The 21,200-nt window shown below is 41.8% G+C and overlaps 1 protein-coding gene across 1 annotated transcript in view; it reads left to right on the top strand.

The window, feature by feature from the left end:
- The window catches only part of PASD1 (PAS domain containing repressor 1), a 97,777-nt gene that overhangs the window by 62,238 nt on the left and 14,339 nt on the right, over positions 1 to 21,200 (top strand). Inside the window, 7 exon segments of the mRNA XM_036740191.1 lie at positions 3,322 to 3,469; positions 5,540 to 5,624; positions 8,608 to 8,748; positions 8,750 to 8,780; positions 10,819 to 10,964; positions 12,722 to 12,817; positions 14,442 to 14,693. Of these exon segments, the coding sequence (XP_036596086.1) occupies positions 3,322 to 3,469; positions 5,540 to 5,624; positions 8,608 to 8,748; positions 8,750 to 8,780; positions 10,819 to 10,964; positions 12,722 to 12,817; positions 14,442 to 14,693 (899 nt within the window).

Genomic DNA, 21,200 nt, shown 5'->3' with positions numbered 1-21,200 from the left:
AGAAGTATCTGGCACAAGCTGATTGGCCTCAAGTTCTAGGCTCCTCGGCCTCCATTCAAGAGGCTGCCATTCTGTAGTAACTTTTACAGAAAGGGCTGTGCCAGGTCCTTGAACTCAAGATCTGGGGAAACCAAGTCAGCAGGAGTGAAACCTTGGGGCAGCCTTGTCAAAGAAGAATACTTGCCAATCACTAGAGCTTTAATGGCTGAGTAGGGTAGGTAAAAGTGCCTTCCCTCTGCTTCTGGTTCTGTAGAGGTTTGGGTCATTCTGGATATATAAGGGGTAAGTGGAAAGCCATAAGACTTATGTTTATACATATGTTTCCAAAAGGAAGGGCAAGTTATCATGTTAAAAACACACGAGAGCATATTATGTGGGTATGACCAGGACAATCTAGAAGTGCCCAGGTAGATTTGAACAAATTCGACCTCCCAAAGTTCCTGCTTCTCTCAAATGGCTTAGAAAAGTCTTGATGCCAGCTGCAAGGAGGGAGTGTTCCCCATGTTCAGTATTGCAGAAGTGTCATGGCTGGATTGTCCAGAGGTTGGTTTGGAACCCTTGGCCTTATCAGGCAGGTGTGATGTCTGAAAACATCATGAAGCAATTCAAGATAATTATTTAGCATCTCTGTTAATAACATGTCCTCTCCCCCATTGCCTGGCTATTTTGGGGGGAAGTGCCTAAAGGAAAAAAAAAACATGGCTTCCCAACATGGCTGCTAGAATTAACCAGAGCACAGTAATAAAAGGAAATGTCAGCAGACATCCCATTCATTCAGTGAATATTTATTGAGTTCTTATTGCGCGAGATAAAAAATTTTAGATGAGCCCCCACCCCAGCCCTCTGTACTTACAGTAGGGGATGAGATAAGAATAAAGCCACAATACACATAGCATAATAATGATAAGATATAAACCAGATGTCACGTGAGGTTTGAGAGGGAAGGTCATTATCCATTGGGGGCTCAGAGGAGACTTTTTGGAGGAGTCAGCCCTTGAATTGGACTTTGAAGGATGTGGTAGGATGCAGGAGAGCATTTCAGGCAAAGGGAACAGTGTGAACCAAGGGGTAGAGGTGAGAGAGCTCAGAGTCTTTTGGAAGGAGAAGAAAGAAGTCCAATTTGGTGGGAGTGTAGAGTGTATAGAAAGTTGTAAGATAGGACTGGAAAGATTGGGTGGCACCAGATTGTGGCAGTCCTTGAATTCCAGGATGAAGAGTTTGCATTTTATTTGATTGGCCGTAGGGAGCCACAGAAAATTTTTGAGTGAGGTAGTGGCATGACCAGATCTATGCATAAAAAGATTAGTCTTCCATCAGTTTGAACTCTGGATTGGTGGGGATAGAGAGGAGAGCAAGGGCAGCCTGTTTGAAGGCTATTTCTATGATCTGAGCATATGACGAATAGGGACTGGTAAAAGGTGGTAGCAGTGGAGAAGGATGGAGAGGAGAGGAATGGAGAATAACTACATAATAGTATAGTTTAACATATATGTGCATATATGTGTGTATGTATATACACACACAGATAGTTTTCACTTTATGTAAATTCGCATTATGCAAATTCTACTTTAAAGAATTCTGAAAAAAATCCACATTCCAAAAAAACACCTATGAGAACTTTACCCTACTGTGCTCTCTCTGGTCTTGCCCCTGGGCTTGGCATTCTGGCCCTCCCTCCCCCCAAAAAAACCCAACTAAAACAAAAGACTTTCCAAGTGAAAGCAGAAGAATAAGACCTCCTGAGCTGAGGGAGAGACTTTTGCCCTGATCCACCCACCCGAAAGCAGCCTGAGTGTCTGTCTTCCATTGGTATGCTCTCATATGCCATGTCTTTCCCTGGCCCTGCCTGTTGCCCATCCTCTCCTGTCTGTGTCTCTGTCTGGCTCTCATGTGTCTGCCCCCACCCCCTTCTTCTTCTTATTCAGGCCAGCACCAGCCTAGTTGCAGGGGGAGGGGCTTTCCTGCCTCCCTCCCTCCCTTCCCATGTGTGTCTACAGGCAAATTCACATTACATAAAAATCACTTTAAGTAGAGGTCTGTGGAATGATCCACTTAGGTAAGGTGAGAACTCTGTGTTTGTATGTGTGTGTGTGTGTGTGTGTGTGTGTGTGTGTGTGTGTGTGTGTGTGTGTGATAGAGAATGTGGTGAAAAGTGACTGAAATTATATGAGGTCAATAAAGGAAGACTTTTGGTGTACTTGGAATGACGGGCATAGTTTGAGGACATTTCAGATAGGAATTTCATCGAGAACCCACTTCTGGTAAGCTGGTAAATTAGAGTTTGGTGACCCAAAATCCTGGCACCCAAGCTGGCAGATAGGAAGAACATTGGCATGAGAGGAAACTCTGCTTCTGATACCAACTGGACCACTAACTCATTGTGGGAAAGCCATTTGCCCCTTTGAGTCTCAATTTGCCTTTTGCCTGTCTGTAAAATGAATAGTTGGAAATCCATCTCTAAGCCCCAAGATTTGCCATTATAGAAATCTTTGAGATGCAGCCATCTAAGGAAGTAAGAATGACTTTTCAAGGCCCTCACTACAGCTTGGTGAATCCAGTTGCCAGTAGGAAGATATACTGTTGAATCTCCCAGCCCAAGGTGACTTTGGGCATCCTTGCATGGAGGTAGTGGAAGATGGTGAGATCTGGGGCCATTCTACTTTGATTTTTGCCATAAGTCCCTATTGTGAGTGGACAGTGAGCATTCTCGCCTGTCTTTGTTGTGGGGGAGCATCTCAGCTGTAAGTTAAGCAAGGAAAGGCTTCTTGGATTATACTGCTGCTACCTTCAATTTCTGCCACAAGTAAATGCTCAAAACATCCTGAGATTTGTATTCTATTAATGTAGAAAAGGACGGTGCTCAATTGACGTCTTTTGATATTTACAGTTCCCTGTATATAGCAAGTAGAAGTAAATGGGTTTTTTGTGCGTCCAAAACAACCTTACATTAAAGTAATTTAACACTCCTGAGGACTCTGCCAATGAATAGTGAAGTAAATTTTAAACCTCAGCACAAGATACAGTGTGATGTGGCAAAAAGTGAACAACTTGTGTCTGAATCCCTCCAGTCATCTCCTCCATGTGTTACCTTGCAGGAAGTCCCATCCCCTCTCTGGGCCTCAGTTTCTTCCTTTGTAGAATGACTGGATTTCATTAGGTTATCTCCATGGTTCTTTCCAGCTCAAAAAGCTAGGATTGGAGATGTATAAAATTCATGTCCTTAGACTGGAATGAGAAGTGTATAAGGTATTTAAGGACCATCAAAAGCTCAATACAAATGTGTGATCTCTCTCTCTCTCTCTCTCTTTTTTTAAAATCAAGTGATGCAGTTTGGAAAAGGAAAGTCCTGTTACTATCGGTTCCTGACCAAAGGCCAGCAGTGGATTTGGTTGCAAACTCAGTATTACATCACCTATCACCAGTGGAATTCCAAGCCTGAATTCATTGTTTGCACACACACTGTAGTTAGGTAGGAAATTTCACTTAATGCTTTTAAGAAAAAAAATCAATCTCTGTGTTTGTCTATTCACTTTTCCCTTTTGGTTAGAAGGTAAATATTTTACCATCTGTATGGTCTTAACTGTAAAACTAATCCATGGAAGAACTTGGAAAATTGGCGTGTCAGACTTGGCTTTCACTTCTCAATGTCCAGGTCATTGGAATGCAAGTCAACCATAGCTGCAGCTGTTAATGCTCTGTTGGTGTGAACAACAACATCACGTGTAGGCATTCATCATATCCATTGTCTCCTTCCCTCAAATAATTTTGATATTGGGTGTAGGGCTACTATACCTGAAGAGAGATCTAGAGACTTTCCTTCTTTTGTTTTTTTTGTGTTTGTTTTTGTACAGAGAGTAATTATTTTCGATTTATAGGCAGTCTCTAGGCTGAGGATGTCTCTGTCTCCATCCATTTGGTGTAAACTTTCGACTGGTCGCTTCTGCCAAAGGACTGATAGGTTTCATTTTTTAAAACCCAGCTGTTTCCATGTGCAGATACCTGTGTACAAGCTATGCTAAGATTTCTATGGCTTAGGGTTCATATAAGAGGGCCTATTAGGTTATAATCCCATCTAAAATTCTGTTTACATGGTGTTGAAACATGCAATCAGATCTTCAGGTCAGTAAGAAACGCATCTAATTGATTTGGTTGACATTTGTAAACAGTATCCATAAAATCGATTAAATTGACTAGATGTTTCGATGCCATGTAAATAATTACTTCTAAAATATGATATACTTTTAAAAGGCCCAAATATATGTACATCTATATGTATAATCAAGCTGTCTTCATAGTATATGAATTCAGTCAAATAGAATTAAAACTAGAGGTCTTGAAAATATCGAATGGAGAATTTCCATTGTCCTTCCCTTTTTGAACGATCAGGTCCCTCCCTTTTCATTTCTTGGCTTCTGTCTCCATCAGGGGACTCACATATGTCACTGCACTGCTAGCTTGCTCATTTATGACCTTATTTTTCATGTATGTCCTATCAGTCTCTGAAGTACAGATTCTCATCCTTGGAAACCACTGGGATTTTTGCTCTCTGATATTCACCAGAAAATCCTCTAGAATGGAAATGCATTACTACAGTGATTCCTTCTCTGTTAGTAAACTTGTGTTTATGCTTGCAATGCTCCCCTCCAAACAACTTTAAAACAATAAATATTACTTGAATGAGCCTGGGACTAGTGGGAAATAAACTGTCTTCCATGAAGATGAAGCTAGAGTCTTACTATAGCCATGGGCATTCTCAGTTTTGGAGGCAATGAAAATGAATTGCAAATGCTTCAAAGAAGGGAGAGTTTTTTTCAAATTACAGTAAAACCAAATAAAATTTGGGCTGAAGTAGTTGGGCTTTTAAAGACTGAGTAATGGAGAGTTCACCCGCATGCCATCTGTTAGCACAATCAGGGAGGCAGGACAGCTGAGCTGTGAGAGCCAGCAGACAGCAGCAGCTGCCGTCATTAGCCCTAATGAGGGTACCAGCCTCTGCCCCAATCCAAAGCTGGTGGTTGGTGGCTTAGAGAAGCAGAGATTGGCTGTGCCTGGGAGCCAGTGTTCCCTAGGCCAGCCTCTGTATGATATAGTTGATGATTTATGGGACAGCTAGATGAGGCCCAGTCTTGGTAGAGCAGTGAGGCTGTGAGGAGTCTAGTTCCCCGGGTAATTTTCCCTGTGGGTTCCTTGGGAGTGCCATGCAGTGGACTACGCAATAGCTTAAACCTCATAGAATGAAGTGCCATGGGCTGTGTGCTTGGCGATCTCTTCTGTGCTCTTCCCTATTCAGACACTGCCTATGATGCTTGCTCACCAGCTGGGTGACCGTGGCCAACTCACTTCTGTTTCCTTCTCTGGAAACTAGGAAAGGTGACGCCTCTAGTACCTCTCCCATGGCTGTTGTGAGGCAACAAAGGAGAATGGGAGGCTATAACATAAATGTTATCTCTTAGTGTCAGATTGTTGTGACTGTATCTGGGAATAAGATTAAGCTCTGAAGTACCACTGAGGAAAGTTGACTCTCTCTTCTTTTGTCTAGTTATGCCCAGGTCCAGGCAGAAAGAAGAAAAGAACTTGGGCTTGAAGAGCCATCGGCAGTAGAAATGGCCACTATGCTCTTCAAGGTGTGTAGATGGAAAGCCACAAAGACTTTTCTTGGATTGTAGTTTAATTCCCTTTCTTGTGGTGGTTCATGTGTAATTATTCATTCCATTTCTCCAAGCCCCTACCCGTGTGTTTCTTTGTACCAGACCAAGCCTGATGACATAGGAGTCGAAACCAAAGACATTTAATGAAGTAACAAGGAATTGAATTGGGTATTGAGCACTCTTGGCACCCGTTCCCAAATGGCCACCACCTTCAGCATGTCTCCTGGAAATGCTAGTGGCATCTCAATGAACCCTTCTTTGTCCATTCACCCACAGATAGGTGGTAGCAGTCTCATACGCACTGACCCTTTCCCGGGCCAAAGCCTACGATTTTTCCTGATTTCCCCCAGTTGTTGATGTCTTCCTCCAAAATAACTGTGTTTACTTTGTTTCTATCTTGTATTTACTTATTTGTGAACATGTTGCTGATCTCTAGTGGGATGGAAGCTCCCTAAGAGCAGGCACTGTCTCCCTTCTGTAGCTGTATCCCCAGCACTTAGGACAGTGCCTTGTACACTGTAGGTGCTTACTACATGCTTGTTGGTTGGGGTGTACTGGCCTCTGTTGGTGCTGCAGTCTCTTTTGCTGCACATCCTTGGCCTGGCATGGGCAGAGTGAGTGTTTTTTCCTTCTGTCTCTTTTACACCTCCTTGCTTTGAAGCATGCTTACCCGCTCAGAGTCCTTGGGTGGCTAACATCACCAGGCTGCAGAGTCCACAGTGGCTTCTAAGAGGTAGCATCCAAAGAGAATTTCCTCCAATAAGGAAGGCTTTCTCAGCTCCAAGCACTATAGGAAGAGGGTCCATGTACAGACACTCCCAATTATTTCAGAATAGAGCCTTAAGTAGCTTAATACTTCATTAAGCCAGAATATATCCAAGCATTTCTTTTTAAGGTTTTCTTCCTCATAAATTAATTTCTTTTACTTGCTGCTTTGGTCCGTGTGGTCTCATTAAATCTCTTGAGCTCGGTGTAGTAAAAATCAGTAGAAACTAGGTCCTTTATTTCAACTGTAAAGTGTTACAGGATGGAGTTTCTTGGCTACTACTCTCTTTTTGAGAAAATACAGAATCTTTACCTGTCTCTTGGGCCCCTCAGAGCCTGCAGGTCTGGTCTTGCTACATGGTGACTGAGGGCTCCTGGTAAGGACAGCTACTTTCCCCCAAATTCCCCAATTTATTTATTTATATGTTTTTTCTCAATTACATATAAACAAAAAATTTTAACATTTTGTAAAATTTTGAGTTCCAAGTTCTTCCCTTCCCTCCCTCCCCTCCCCCATACTTGAGAAGGCAAACAACTTGATACAGACTATACATGTGCAGTCATGAAAACCATTTCCATATGAGCCATGTTATAGAAGAAAACACAGACTAAAAAAAAAGACCCAAGAATAATGAAAGTAAAAAGGTATGCTTCAATCTGCATTCAGACTCTGGCAGTTTTTTCTCAGGAGCTAGATAGCATTTTTTTTTATCGTAAGTCCTTCAGGCTTAATAACAATTCAACAAACATTTATTAAGCATCTTCTATAAGGGGGAGATATACATTCATTACCTTGGGAAGTTGAATATTTGGATGAGACAAGGTGCCTGGCCTCAGGGAGCTTATCCAGAATCTCTTGTGGAGGGTAGCTTGGGGACAGTTCTCCTACACATTTGCATAGGCCTTTCTGCCTTCCATTCAGTCTGAGGCCCCATCGATGCCTCCTTGCCTAAGGCCACGCCCATCCAAATACCTTTCCAATGAGAAAACTCAACCCTAATTTTAGACATTCTGTGCAAACTTCATTTTTTCCCTGTTCCAGATGACTTTTGCAAAATCAGGGTGAGCTAAAACAGAGGTGTCAAGCAGGTATCCACAGCACAGTGAGGCCTGAACTAGATTAAAATGTAATTGGGAAATATTTAACAAAATAAATAAAAATACAGTAAAACATAGATAATGTTACATGTTAAAACTAAGTCAATATGTGCCTGGCTTGCAGGGATCCTTCTGTAGGGATTAGTGACTCCCTTTCTAGTTAGTTTGAAGAGAGAAATGTTGAAAAAGCATTCGATTGCCTCCCTGGCTGCAATTTCCCTTCGTTCAGAGGTTCTTCACCTCATTTTGCGTCATAGAACCCTCGGAAGCCTGGAAAAGCCTATGTTGCCCTCCTCAGGAGCATACATGAAATATAGATTACAAAGGACCAGCTACGTTGATATACTGTTATCAAAGTATTATAGAACATGTAAAAAACCAACTGCTTCACAGACCAGATGAATTTGGAAAAGCCTTGTATTATGATTCTGCTTTACATTTGCGTTTATTCAATTTAACAAACATTTCTTAAGCACCTACTCTGCATAGAATTCCATGCCATGCTGTGCCATGCCAGTCTGTCTAAAACCACCAAATGATAAATCCAATCTTCTTACTGTGGCCAGGGAGCATGAGCACATGGGACCATCCCAGGAAACAGAACCCTTGGGTGGACTTTTCCCAGACTCTTACTGTCTTCCTTCTCATCCTCTCCTCTAAATCTGTGGGCTTTGGCATGCAGCTACCTTTGCCATGCTTTTACTGCCATCCTTTGCTGCTGCTGGAGCATCCCACTCAGATCCTATTGCAAAGAATTGGTTTTGTTTGGCCTTTAGACTTTAACCAATTTGTTTATTGTGATGTTGTCAAAGGTTCTGTATTGCCATCCTTATTTGAGCTTATTTTGAGAATGCATAGCTTACGATGCCCATGATCTCTACCCTTTGTCAGATTCAATCATGTTAGGTGCCACACAAGAATGAGTGGTAGGCCCTAAATTGATAACAGCAATTTCCAAGGTTGGGTAAATGTAATATGTGTGAAAGAGCCCCGCTTTGGGTAGACTGGTCTGTTGAGTCTGGGGGTTGTTTTGTTCCTTTAAAGTGAAATGTCGTTTCACGTTGTTTTCTCTTTCTTTTAAACAAACAAAAAATAGAGTTCTGACAGTTTCGCAGAGATCTCCCAGCATGGAAACAGCCTGGATGTGAGTGAAGAGGGAACGTCGGGGTCATCCCTTGGCTCCTGCAGGCCATCCCTGTCCAATTCAACATGTATGTATACTGCAAGGTTGGCACTTATGGTGTTGCCTAAGAAATCAGAATTTACAAAGTAAGAGCCATCAGAAGGAAAATGCTCTTGTAAATGCTATTCTATTTGACCATCAAAGCTCTTATGAATTTCCCTAATCTTTGGGTTTGGAGAGTTGTTGCTGGGGAGCCAGGCCCACACTGAAAATTGTTTTATCAGTGGTTAAAATGTTAGCAAATACAATATTTTATGAGCTGCCCCTTTCACTTGCATCTGATAAGGATTTACAGTCTTTCTCACCATTCTGTGGAGGAATAGTGTGAGTTTCTTCAGTTTTCTCAGTTGTACACTTTGAGATAGTCCTGTTGTAGGTTTTGTTTTTAATTGTTGATGTCAAGTTGCTTTATTTCTTTCTTTGTTTTTTTATTTGCTTTTCAAAAAATGGCATTTGAGAAGCATTGCCTAGAACCTATAGGGTTTATCCATCCACTTCAGAAATAGTAGAAATGTGGGGGAAATCATTGTGCCTAATCCTGTTTGATTCCAGTGGGGCATCTCAAGGTTATCCTGGGCAGGTGTAATTCCTTGGGCACTGATGCCTTTGAACGAGTTGCTTCAGTTGTTTTCCTCTGGGGTTTCATAACCAGTGAACTCACAGAATTTGCTAGTCTTAAATATAGTTAGGTAGGAGAAGGAGTGCATGACCTCTTTTAGGTAGAAGGGGTGAGAAAAGAAATAGTAACAACATGGGCCTCTGCTCCCGGGACCACTCCGTCTCTAGTGGCCATGTGTGTCCGAGGAGGGCAGCCAGGGTCAGCTGCCGTCAGAATCTTGGGACGGTGAGGCCAGACATCACTACCAGGGGACCTTGACTCTGCTGTCATGGAGCCTAGTGAGTAGGCGCCAGTAAGTGATGGCAGTAGAAGAGAGGGGTGGACTGGTTCCGAATGGGACAAGGTTACTATGGAGACTCTTTTGTCACATGGCGCTTTGATACATGTCAGTAAGAGCCAGGTAGGTATGAGACTGAGGAACAAGAAGGAGAGGAAGATGTGAAGTTGGGCCTTCCATCTGGGGCTTCTTGGCAGTGGTGGGGAAGAGAGACCATGGCCCAGGGGCAAGGGATAGCCTAGCAGAGAGGTGGGGAACCTGCGGCCTGGAGGCCACGTGTGGCCCTCTAGATCCTCAAGTGTGGCCCTTTGACTGAATCCAAACTTCACAGAACAAATCCCCTGAATAAAAGGGTTTATTCTGTAAAACCTGGACTCAGTCAAAATGCTGTATCCAAGGACCTAGAAGGCTTTTTTTGAGATTTTTTATTTTTAGTTTATAGCACTTGGTTCCATGTCTGTAGGACCTTTGAGTTCACACTCAGGAGATCGGCTGCACCTCATGATTTTAGGAGGTGGACAGGGCCCTCATTTTACAGCTGAGGAAACCAAGGCCCAGAATAGCCAACTAGTTTCTCCAAGGTCCCATAGCAACTTAGCAGCAGAACTAGGAGTGGATCCTAGGTCTTTAGACTCTAAGCCTAAGCTGCTTTTCTGCTATGGCCTGCTTCCCTGAACCACTTGTCAGAGTCCTTTTTATTTAAAATAATAGGTAATACAGTGCAACTTTGCCATCTGGAGGTGGGTTTAGTGTTCTTTTTGAGGATCATATGATATTTTTTTTCCCAAGAGCAGAAACTCTCAAAACAGCACTTTTCTTTGCCTCATGCCCCCGGCTTAGTGATCTGGCCTCTGCAGAGTTGTAGGAAGGAAGAGAAAGTTGATCTTTTCTACAACACTGGGGAGCAGAAAGTAGCTGGCGATGAGTAGAGAGATATTTGTGTTCCAGGTACAAGCAGACAGGTGCGAGGCCCCGCTTGTGCCTCTGTGGATGGAATCCAATCCATGGCTTCCTTTTTTAGAAATGAGTTCTTAGCAGATGTTTGCATGCTGGAAGACCAGGTGCTTAGAGTCATCATCAGCCCATCAGCCCATCTCTCCCACCTTCTCAGGAAAAGAAAGTAGGACAGGACATAGTCATGGGATTAGAAAAAAAAAAACTCCCGGCTCTTTTTTCTAATACTGACATTCTGATTTTGTCTGTTGCTTTTTGAATTTCTCCCTCTCAGCCGAATTGTCACTGCAGCCCCAAAAAGCCAGCAACACTGCGATTGGGTGGGGTCTGCCCGGGGAACAACCAGCTGAGACATTTGATAAGGCATTCTCCGGGGAGGTGGCTGGCAGCAGCGGCGGCAGCAGCAACAGCTGCACCCAGGTACCTCTCTCTCCAGGGTACTTGGGCTGGGGGGGCCCTCCATTCCTCCATTTCCCTTCCACAGCAGTGGAACAGTCTCTGTATTATGGGAGAACAAATGTGTCCTGTTGGACCTGAAATCCTCTAGCAAATCACCCCTGCTAACAACCTTTGGGGGCATTGTCATCACCCCTGCTTAAGTCATTTACTTGTTCGTTCCTTGATTCAACAGAAATGTATTCAGGTCCTTTCTCTATGATTAATCACCTGTGCTGGGTGCTGGGGGTGGGGAGGCAGGAGAATACAAAGTCCTTGCTTGTCTGAAACAAGTTGGGTGCCCAATAAAATGTGCTAAGTATGTGAGAGCTTGTGTGCTGGGGAGGTCAGAAGAGGGAGATAATCCTTCTGACTGGGGTGGGGGCAGGAGGAGTGCAGGGCAGACCAGTGAAGGCTTCATGCAGCCAGTGGCACCAGAGCAGGGCCTAGGAGGTTGGGGAGACTTGCCAATGCGTGTTTGGCTAGCATCTCTATTTCTGTTCACTGGGTTTCTCAAGTGTAGCCTGCAATCAAGCTGGAGGTGGAGGAGAAGGACCTTTTAAACCAAAGCATTAGGATACTTCTTGCTCCCAGGGAAGGTATAAGACACCAAGTTTGCCCAGAGAGCAAGGGAACAAGCTTTGCTTAGGCCAGTGTTTTCCATCAGTCTTAGAGGTTCGTTCTGCCCATCCCTAGGTAGAAAGTGGGAAATAGAAATACAGAATTGGGGTCGGTATGGAAGAAGGTTGGTGGCAAGATGGGGAAGCTTGGCAGGTATTCCCAGAGTACCTTCATTACTGGAGTTCAAAGACTGTGAATTTCCACAGTATTAGATCTATAACCAGCTAAATGGAAATGCCTTAATGCAGAGCTTGGCAAGGTCTGCACAACTGGACCTCTGCCTACGCAGCAGTGTTGAGACAGGTTCTTAAAGGGATTCAGTCCAGCAAGTATTAACTATATTAATATTATTATTAATATTAATATTAACTAATATAACCTATTATGCGAAAGGGTACATGCTAGGTGCTAGATGAGGAAACAGGCCCAGAGAAGGGAAAAAGTAGCTAAGGTCTGAGGTTCAACAGGAAGCAAATAGAGCAGGTCTGGCTGACGCCAGCACCAGTCTTCTTCCGTTGTACCACCCTGCCTCCTGTGCCCTCCAGGCTCAGATTCAGAATTCCATGAGACTTCACTAGCGCAAGTACTGTCTTCTTTGTTTTCTTGCTGTTTCCCATCTGTATCCCTGATCTCCCCAAACAAAACTTACCACCACCACCACCACCACCACCACCATCACCACCACAACCACTACTAACAATAAGAACGTCACTACCAACAACATTACCACCACCACCACCAATAATGTTAGCACCAACATCACCATGACCAATATGACCACCACAACCACCACCACCACCATCGCCGTCAACAGCATTACCACCGCCACCTGCGTCACCATCAACATCACCACCAACAATAACCACCACTCAGCAGGAATTGTGCTGTGGCTTCTGCTTCTTTCTTTTCTTTGGTCTGTCTGGTACCCCACTGAGCATACTGTACGAGCTCAAGCACACCATGTTGATTTGTCCTGTTGACTTGATATCAGAAAGCTATTTCTCTACATATCAGACCCCCTCCCCTCATTGTGAACTCTCCAAAATGGCCAACCCATGATAAAGGCAAGTACTTATGAGGCTTCTCATTCTTTCCTGTCTCTGCTTTATGTCCTGGCCCAGGGCCTGCTGTTTCCTCAAAACTTGACTGAGAATCTTGCTGCAAACCATGTGGCCTCCAGGAAAATACCCATGGTGTCCTCTCAACTAGAAGCTATGGTATTTTTCTTTCAACCTTATTTTCCTTCCAGATGAAGAGACAAATCATAGCATGAGACAGAATGAAATAACATACTTGGAGAAGGGCCTTTTTCCATTTTTTTTTCTTTTTGCTCCTTAGTCTTTTATATTTTTCCAATCCACTGGAACAGGTTTAATGACACTAGCTGTTTCTAGTCTGCACACTTTATTTTAATTCTTCTTTCCCATACTGTTTTTAAACAGTCTCCTTCCTTAAATTGTGGAGTCAGTTAACTGTATTATCCCAGTTAGGATTTGGGGAAGGGGATGGAGTAAGGGAGTGTTGTCCACAGCCTGGTATTAAGTAACTTGGCCAAGGCCTCACCAAGTAAGCCAATGAACCAAGAGGAGAAGATAGGGAGGGGGAAGAGGAAAAGAAGGCTTTGAACAACCCTGCTGCATCAGAGTATCTGGTGGGGCTGAGCTTGGGCCACAGGATTAGCGTACTATCTACCTTGTAGGCCCCAGCCTAGAGTCAGAGTGAAGCTGAATTCTGTTCTTGGAATCTGGAGATCTGAGTTCAAGGCCTAGATCTGACATTACTGGCTGTGTGACCTTAGGCAAATTACCTTAATTCTCGGAACCTTTGGATCCAGGTCCATAAAAGCCAGGTAATTCGTAATTGCCCTACCAGGAATTTCATAAACCTTTAAGTGCTTTAGAGAGGTTTTCTGCTGCTGCTTCTCCCCTCCCCTCTTTGGGGCTGGGGTTGGGGAGCCGGTGTGACTATAAAGTTTATAAGAATGAATAGGATAAAGAGCCATGTTCCAATAGACTTCTGGATTAGCAGGCCCAACTCAGGGTTGAGCCACAGCCTCCTTTGCTTCTGAAGGCAGCTGCTGAGAGGAGGGAATCAGAGAGAATGCAACTGTTGCCCCTTCACATGGCAAGCAGAGACTTCCTCCCCCTTCCCAAGCCATCAAAATGCCACTTACATGATGATTCATCTAAATGCTCAGCAAAGAGGCAGTTTTCCAAAATGAACATTAGATTTTTCAGAGTAAAAAGGAGAGGTATTAACTGAAACACTCTAATTTATATTACTAACAAGAGAGCCAGATTAGATTTGGAATTTGCCTCACTGGTGTTTGTGACCCATCTGAGAGCAGAACTCTGTGGGTTTCTTTCCTGTCTCTTTGGATGCTATGTTGTATAATGGAAAGATCTCTGGCCTGGCGAGGCAGGAAGTTTCAGGTTCAGTGCTGGCTCTGCCACCAACTCGCAAGTGCCTTCCCCTCTGGGCCTCAGTTTCCTCCTCTATAAAATGGGGAAGTTGGGTGATATCTATCAGAGGACATGTGAGGTTCTTTTCAGCCCTAACATTTAAAGTGCTTAGAGCTGGAAGGGCACTTTAGAAGTCCTTTGGTCCAGGGCACTCACTTTACCAAAGTTGAGGAAACAGAGACTAGAGGGATTGAGATTGGTTCAGCGTCATGGGCAGGATTTGAACCCATGTCTTCTGCCTCTCCACTGGGGCTCTTTCACCATACTATACTGTCTCTTGGCACCTCAAAGAACCTCATTTCCCTAGCTTTTTAGGGTAAGATTTGCATCTGGAAAGTAGTGGGCACAGCTCTTTCCAACCAGTGGCTTCTCTTTGCAGCCTAATTTCCCCTCCCCAGAGGAGCTCGGGGTGATGCAACAGCTCAAGGAAGAGCTAGAAGGACGAACTCAGGCATTACAGACCGACGTTGAAACCCAGAAGCAGGAGCTCCATGCAATCAAGGAGTGTCTGCAGACTGTGCAAGATCCTGGCTTCCAAGTATGTCAACACGGGCTGCTCGGCTCCTTTCCAGCAAAGCCAACATCTGGCCTGCTCCCCCCAGAGAGCAGATCTCTTTCCCTGGCACTGCCTGTGAATATAGTTCCATTTTCCTCCAGTAATTCACTTCTGTTCTGTGCATTCTCATTTCTAGCCCCAGGTCAAAGAATTGGGAAATAAGCTCTTTCTCTCCTTTAACTCCCCCTTGGCATCTTACTTTGGAGTGGCAGGAGGATTGTCTGTACATGGGAGAAAAAAAAGTCAGAGCCCCCACCCCGACATTTTCTTTAACACAAGAGAGCTCCCTGCTTAATAGGGTAGCTGCTTCAGAGAGGTTCATTGACAAATTGGAAGCAACACGTAGAGTCGGCTTCCAAAATTAAGCATGAGGCCTTGAAAGGGAAGCATTTGTGCTGGTGATTTGTTAGACCTCGAACCCGTCTTTGTTGCTTTTTCAGTCAGGACTGGCCAAAACAAACTATGGGAATGGTTCCATGTGTGGTAGAGCCCCATTTGGTGCTGGAAGAGATAAAGAGTTTAGGAAAGACCCTATCCCTGCCCTCATAGAGCTTATAGTCTAGCAGAGGGATGAGGCACAAATGGAGAGCTTTTATGTATGTTAAGTGCATTCGAAGTATAGATCCAGAGCTTTGGAAGGTCTGAGAGAGCAAGGCAACTGGACTGAGGAGGGCATGAGGAAAAATTCCACATGGGAGGGGAAGGAGCATCTCGAGTTAAACTTGAAAGGATGGGTCCCCTAAGCACCCAGCAAGTGCCGGCATCAAAGGCATGGAGCCAGGGAATTTCCGGCCTGTTTGTGGGCAGAGAGCAGTCTGGTTTGCTGCCCTCTGGTCCAGGCACACAGGTCACACTCAGAAAGCTCTTCCTAGGTTGGACTCTCCTGAACTGTCATTTTCAGACTGTTTGACTTTTAAGGGTCCCCTGGAGGCATAGTTCCCCTTCCAATTCAATCAAGGAACTCATTCACCACTCATAAAAGCATCAGCTGGGCATGGCTGGGCATCTTTTAGTTGGTTTAATACCTCATTATCTTCTTTTTACTTTCTTTTTTTGAGATTTTTTATTTTTAGTTTATAGCACTTGGTTCTACATAATTTTGAGCTCCAGATTTTCTTCCCCCCTCTCCCCTCCCTCCCCAAGATTGCATGGAATCCAGTATATCTACTACATATAACTTCGCATTGAACTTATTTACACAATAGTCAAGTTGTAAAGAAGAATTATGACCAATGGAATGACTCATGAGAAAGAAGAAACAAAACCAAAAAAATCCCAAAAACAAAAGAGAAAAAAAAACAAAGGGAAAAAAAGGCGAGCATAAAGTGTGCCTCAATCTGCATTCAGTCTCCATAGTTCTTTCTCTGGATGTAGATAGCATTCTCCATCTTGAGTCCTTTGGAGTTGTCTTTGCACCTTGTATTGCTGAGAAGAGCGAAGTCGGGTTAGTCATCACAGAATCCATACATCTGTAGTTGTGTATAAAATTCTCCAGGTTCTGCTCCGCTTGCTCAGCATTATATTGTGTAGGTTTTTCCATTATGAAGTCCCCATTTCTTATAGCCCAATAGTATTCCATTACTTTCATATACCACAACTTGTTCAGCCATTCCCCAATTGATGGTCATCCCCTTGATTTCCAATTCTTTGCTACTACAAAAAGAGCCGCTGTAAATATTTTTATACAAATGGGTGCTTTTCCTACTTGTGTGATCTCTTTGGGATACAACCCTAGAAGTTATGGGTATGAACATTTTTATAGCTCTTTGGGCATAGGTCCAAAATGCTCTCCAGAATGGCTGGATCAGTTCACAACTCCACCAGCAATGTAACAATGTTCCAATTTTCCTGTATCCTCTCCAGCATTTATCATTTTTAGCCAATCTGACAGGAGAGATGTGGTACCTAAGAGTTGTTTTGATTTGCATTTCTCTAATCAGTAGTGATTTCGAGCATTTTTTTCATATTCCTATAGATATCTTTAATTTCTTTCTCTGAAAACTGCCTGTTCATATGCTTTGACCACTTTTCAATTGGGGAATGACTTGTATTCCTATAAATTTGGCACAGTTCCCTGTATATTTTAGAGATGTGGCCTTTATCAGACATACTAGTTGTAAAGATTTTCTCCCAGTTTTCTGCTTCCCTTCTAATATTTGTTGCATTGGCTTTTTTTTATACAAAACATTTCAATTTAACATGATCAAAATTATCTATTTTGCATTTTGTAATGCTCTCTGTCTCTTGTGTCATGAATTCTTTTCTTTTCCATAAATCTGATAGGTAAACTATTCCTTGCTCTCCCAAATTGCTTATAGTATCAGCCATTATTCCTAAATCATGAACCCATTTTGACTTTATTTTGCTATATGGTGTAAGATGTTGGTCTATGCCTAGTTTCTACCCTACCATTTTCCAGTTTTCCCAGAAGTTTTTGTGAAATAGTGAATTCTTAACCCAGAAGCTGGATTCTTTGGGTTTATCAAAGAGTAGATTGCTATAGTCGTTGACTACTGTGTCTTGTGTACCTATCCTATTCCACTGATCCACAGCTCTGTTTCTTAGCCAGTACCAGGTAGTTTTGATGACTGCTGCTTTATAGTACAGTTTAATATCTGGTATGGCTAGGCCACCTTCCCTAGCATTTCTTTTCATTAATTCCCTAGATATTCTAGACCTCTTATTCTTCCAGATGAATTTTGTTATTATTTTATCCAGCTCTGGAAAATAATTTTTTGGTAGTTCAATTGGTATGGCACTGAATACATAGATTAATTTAGGTAAAATTGTCATGTTTATTATATTAGTTCAGCCTAACAATGAGCAACTGATATTTTTCCATTTATTTAGATCTGACTTTATTCGCATGAAGTGTTTCATAATTATGTTCATATAGGCCCTGGGTTTGTCTTGGCAGATAGACTCCCAAATACTTTATAGTGTCTACAGTAACTTTGGATGGAATTTCTCTTTCTATCTCTTACTGTTGGGCTTTGTTAGTAATGTATAGGAATGCCTAGGATTTCTGTGGGTTTATTTTATATCCTGCAACTTTGCTAAAGTTGTTTATTATTTCAAGTAGTTTTTTACTTGATTCTCTAGTATTCTCTAAGTAAATCATCATATTATCTATAAAAAGTGATAATTTAGTTTCTTCTTTTCCTATTCGAATTCCTTCAATTTCTTTTTCTTCTCTTATTGCTACAGCTAACATTTCTAGTACCAAATCGAATAGTAGGGGTGATAATGGACATCCTTGTTTCACCCCTGATCTTCTTGGGAATGCATCTAGCTTATCCCCATGACAAATAATGCTTGTTGATGGTTTTAGGTAGATGCTATTTATAATTTTAAGGAAGGCTCCATTTATTTCTCTGCTTTCTAGTGTTTTTAATAGGAATGGGCGTTGCATTTTGTCAAAGGCTTTTTCAGCATCTATGGAGATGATCATATGGTTTCTGCTAGTTTTGTTGTTGATATGATCAATTATGCTGATAGTTTTCCTGATATTGAACCAGCCTTGCATTCCTGGAATAAATCCTACCTGGTCATAGTGTATTATTCTCGTGATAAGTTGCTGCAATCTTTTTGCTAATATTTTATTTAAAATTTTTGCATCAATATTCATTAGGGAAATTGGTCTATAATTTTCTTTCTCTGTTTTGACTCTTCCTGGTTTAGGTATTAGTACCATATTTGTGTCATAAAAAGAATTTGGTAGGACTCCTTCTTCACCTATTTTCCCAAATAGTCTATAAAGGACAGGAATTAATTGTTCTTTAAATGTTTGATAAAATTCACATGTAAAACCATCTGGCCCTGGAGATTTTTTTCCTAGGGAGTTCATTGATGGCTTGCTCAATTTCTTTTTCTGAGATGGGGTTATTTAGGAATTTTACTTCTTCTTCTGTTAACCTGGGCAGTTTATGTTTTTGTAGATATTCATCCATATCTCTAAGGTTGTCAAATTTATGGGCATACAATTGGGCAAAATAATTCCTAATTATGGTTTTGATTTCCTCTTCATTAGAGGTGAATTCACCCTTTTAATTTTTGATACTGGTAATTTGATTTTCTTCTTTCTATTTTTTCACAAATTGACCAAAGGTTTATCAATTTTATTGGTTTTTTCATAAAACCCGCCAACCTTTTGGACTCTCCTGGCTTGGAAATTTGCCCCACTAAGACTGCTAGCAGCTTCTAACTCTCTGCTCAGATTCACTTTTTTATAGGTATCTTACAGATTTGTGAGAGAGCTCTGGTAAGATGCTGTTTTCATGCAGCCATGTTGGCTACGTCCCCTCATTTTTTCTTTTTACTTTCTTTGATTACGTCCTGGGCTTTCTGATCCAAGAGGGATTAGGAAATGACCAAAGACAAATTACCAGTAACAGACCTTGGAGAAATTAGGAGGAAAGAAATCATGTTGGTTCTTCAGAAATGCTGCATTTTAAGGGAGGTCAGTCTCCACATGTGGTGTCAGATGGACACACAGTTAGAGGTAATGCAGGCCAGCTGCCCTGTAGAGAATAGTCTAGCATGGTGCACAAAGACACTGTGGGATTATCCATGTTTTTTCTGATCAAATCAAATTTTTTATTTTTTTCTTTATTTTTCTTGACATTTTTCTTGGTAGATTGATGGATGGATGAATGAATGAATAGATAGATAGATAGAACCAAGGGAACAAACTTCAGATGGACAGTGAATTGCACAAAAAATTAACAGGAGAAAGAATTTAGGATGAATTACATTTGGAAAATTGTGCATCAATTTCAGTGAATCCGAAGTTATTGCCTACATCAAAACCCATCTTTTTTTAGCACTAATATTCTTCTCTAGGGCTCTATGGGGGCAAACCTTGGATTGCCATAATCTGTGAAGAATCAAAATTTTAGGTGAGAGATAGGAAGAAGAAGAGATAGGGGGGATATGAATAGACTGTAGCACATGGAATGGAAGATCTGTATGAAACAAATCCTTAAAATACATTATGTAGGAAATATATGATGTGAAAAGGGGATAGAAAGGTCAGAGGGGATAAGAGATGAACAGTCCCAGTATCCATGGAACGTTAAAAGACATGGCAGAGGGTCTTCACTGCAATGAGTGCATTCTTAAGGGAAAATTCATGGAAGAGCATAAACAAAAATTTCATGACTAGAAAAGGCAGAGGTGGACCACAATTTGAACTAATGAAGGGAATATTATGCGGATGTCATCTCATGTTCTTTGATGTATTGAAGTATGCTTGAATACCTTTTATTTCTTTTCTTTTATATGAGTGCTTTATCAATTATTCAACAAGCACACAGTAAGCACTTACTATGAACCAGGCCACTGTACTTTCAATTTTCAATTCAAGTGGTAAATAGTTATAATATGAATAAAACCTAGAGCAACTCAGTCTTGGAACTGTACATAATTGTCATGACTTTATACTAGATGTGTGACCCTCAACAAATCCTTCAACTTTTCTGAGACTCAGGAAAGTCCAAGAGATTTATCTATTAGGTTATAGTCAGATTGTGATATACGTTGGTGGAGGGAGTTTCCACATTAAGAAAATCACAGACACTTATTATACTGATAGAACAGCTGTTACTAAGGAGTGGTTTCTTAATTTCCGATTGCTGATCTGATTGTGTGAACCCAGTGCAGGAGGGTATGAGGTATCTTTTTTTTTCTATCTCCCTTTCTCCCTCTCTCAATATATTCCTCTCTCATCTCTTAATGTGATTTTTTTTAGATATCATCCCTTCATATTCAACTCACCCTGTGCCCTCTGTCTATATCTATGTCTATATATATACACATACATATACATACATACATACACACACATGTATATGCATATTCCCTTCAGCTGTCCTAATACTGAGGTCTCATGAATCATACACATCATCTTTCCATGTAGGAATGTAAACAAAACAGTTCAACTTTAGTAAGTCCCTTGTGATTTCTCTTTCTTGTTTACCTTTTCATGCTTCTCTTGATTCTTGTGTTCAAAAGTCAAATTTTCTATTCGGCTCTGGTCTTTTCACTGAGAAAGCTTGAAAGTCCTCTATTTTATTGAAAATCCATATTTTGCTTAGAGCATGATACTCAGTTTTGCTGGGTAGGTGATTCTAGGTTTTAATCCTAGCTCCATTGACCTCCGGAATATCATATTCCAAGCCCTTTAGTCCCTTAATGTAGGAGCTGCTAGATCTTGTGTTATTCTGATTGTGTTTCCACAATACTCAAATTGTTTCTTTCTGGCTTCTTGCAGTATTTTCTCCTTGATCTGGGAGCTCTGGAATTTGGCAACAATATTCCTAGGAGTTTTCTTTTTGGGATCTTTTTGAGGAGGTGATCTGTGAATTCTTTCAATTTCTATTTTACCCTCTGGCTCTAGCATCTTAGGGCAGTTCTCCTTGATAATTTCTTGAAAGATGATATCTAGGCTCTTTTTTGGATCATGGCTTTCAGGTAGTCCAATAATTTTTAAATTATCTCTCCTGGATCTATTTTCCAGGTCAATGGTTTTTCCAATGAGATATTTCACATTGTCTTCTACTTTTTCATTCCTTTGGTTATGTT

This window comes from Trichosurus vulpecula, chromosome X, assembly GCF_011100635.1.
Source record: "Trichosurus vulpecula isolate mTriVul1 chromosome X, mTriVul1.pri, whole genome shotgun sequence".
Classification (NCBI taxonomy): domain Eukaryota; kingdom Metazoa; phylum Chordata; class Mammalia; order Diprotodontia; family Phalangeridae; genus Trichosurus; species Trichosurus vulpecula.
Note: the sequence above shows the minus strand (reverse complement) of the source record. Positions and strands in the feature narration are given on the sequence as shown.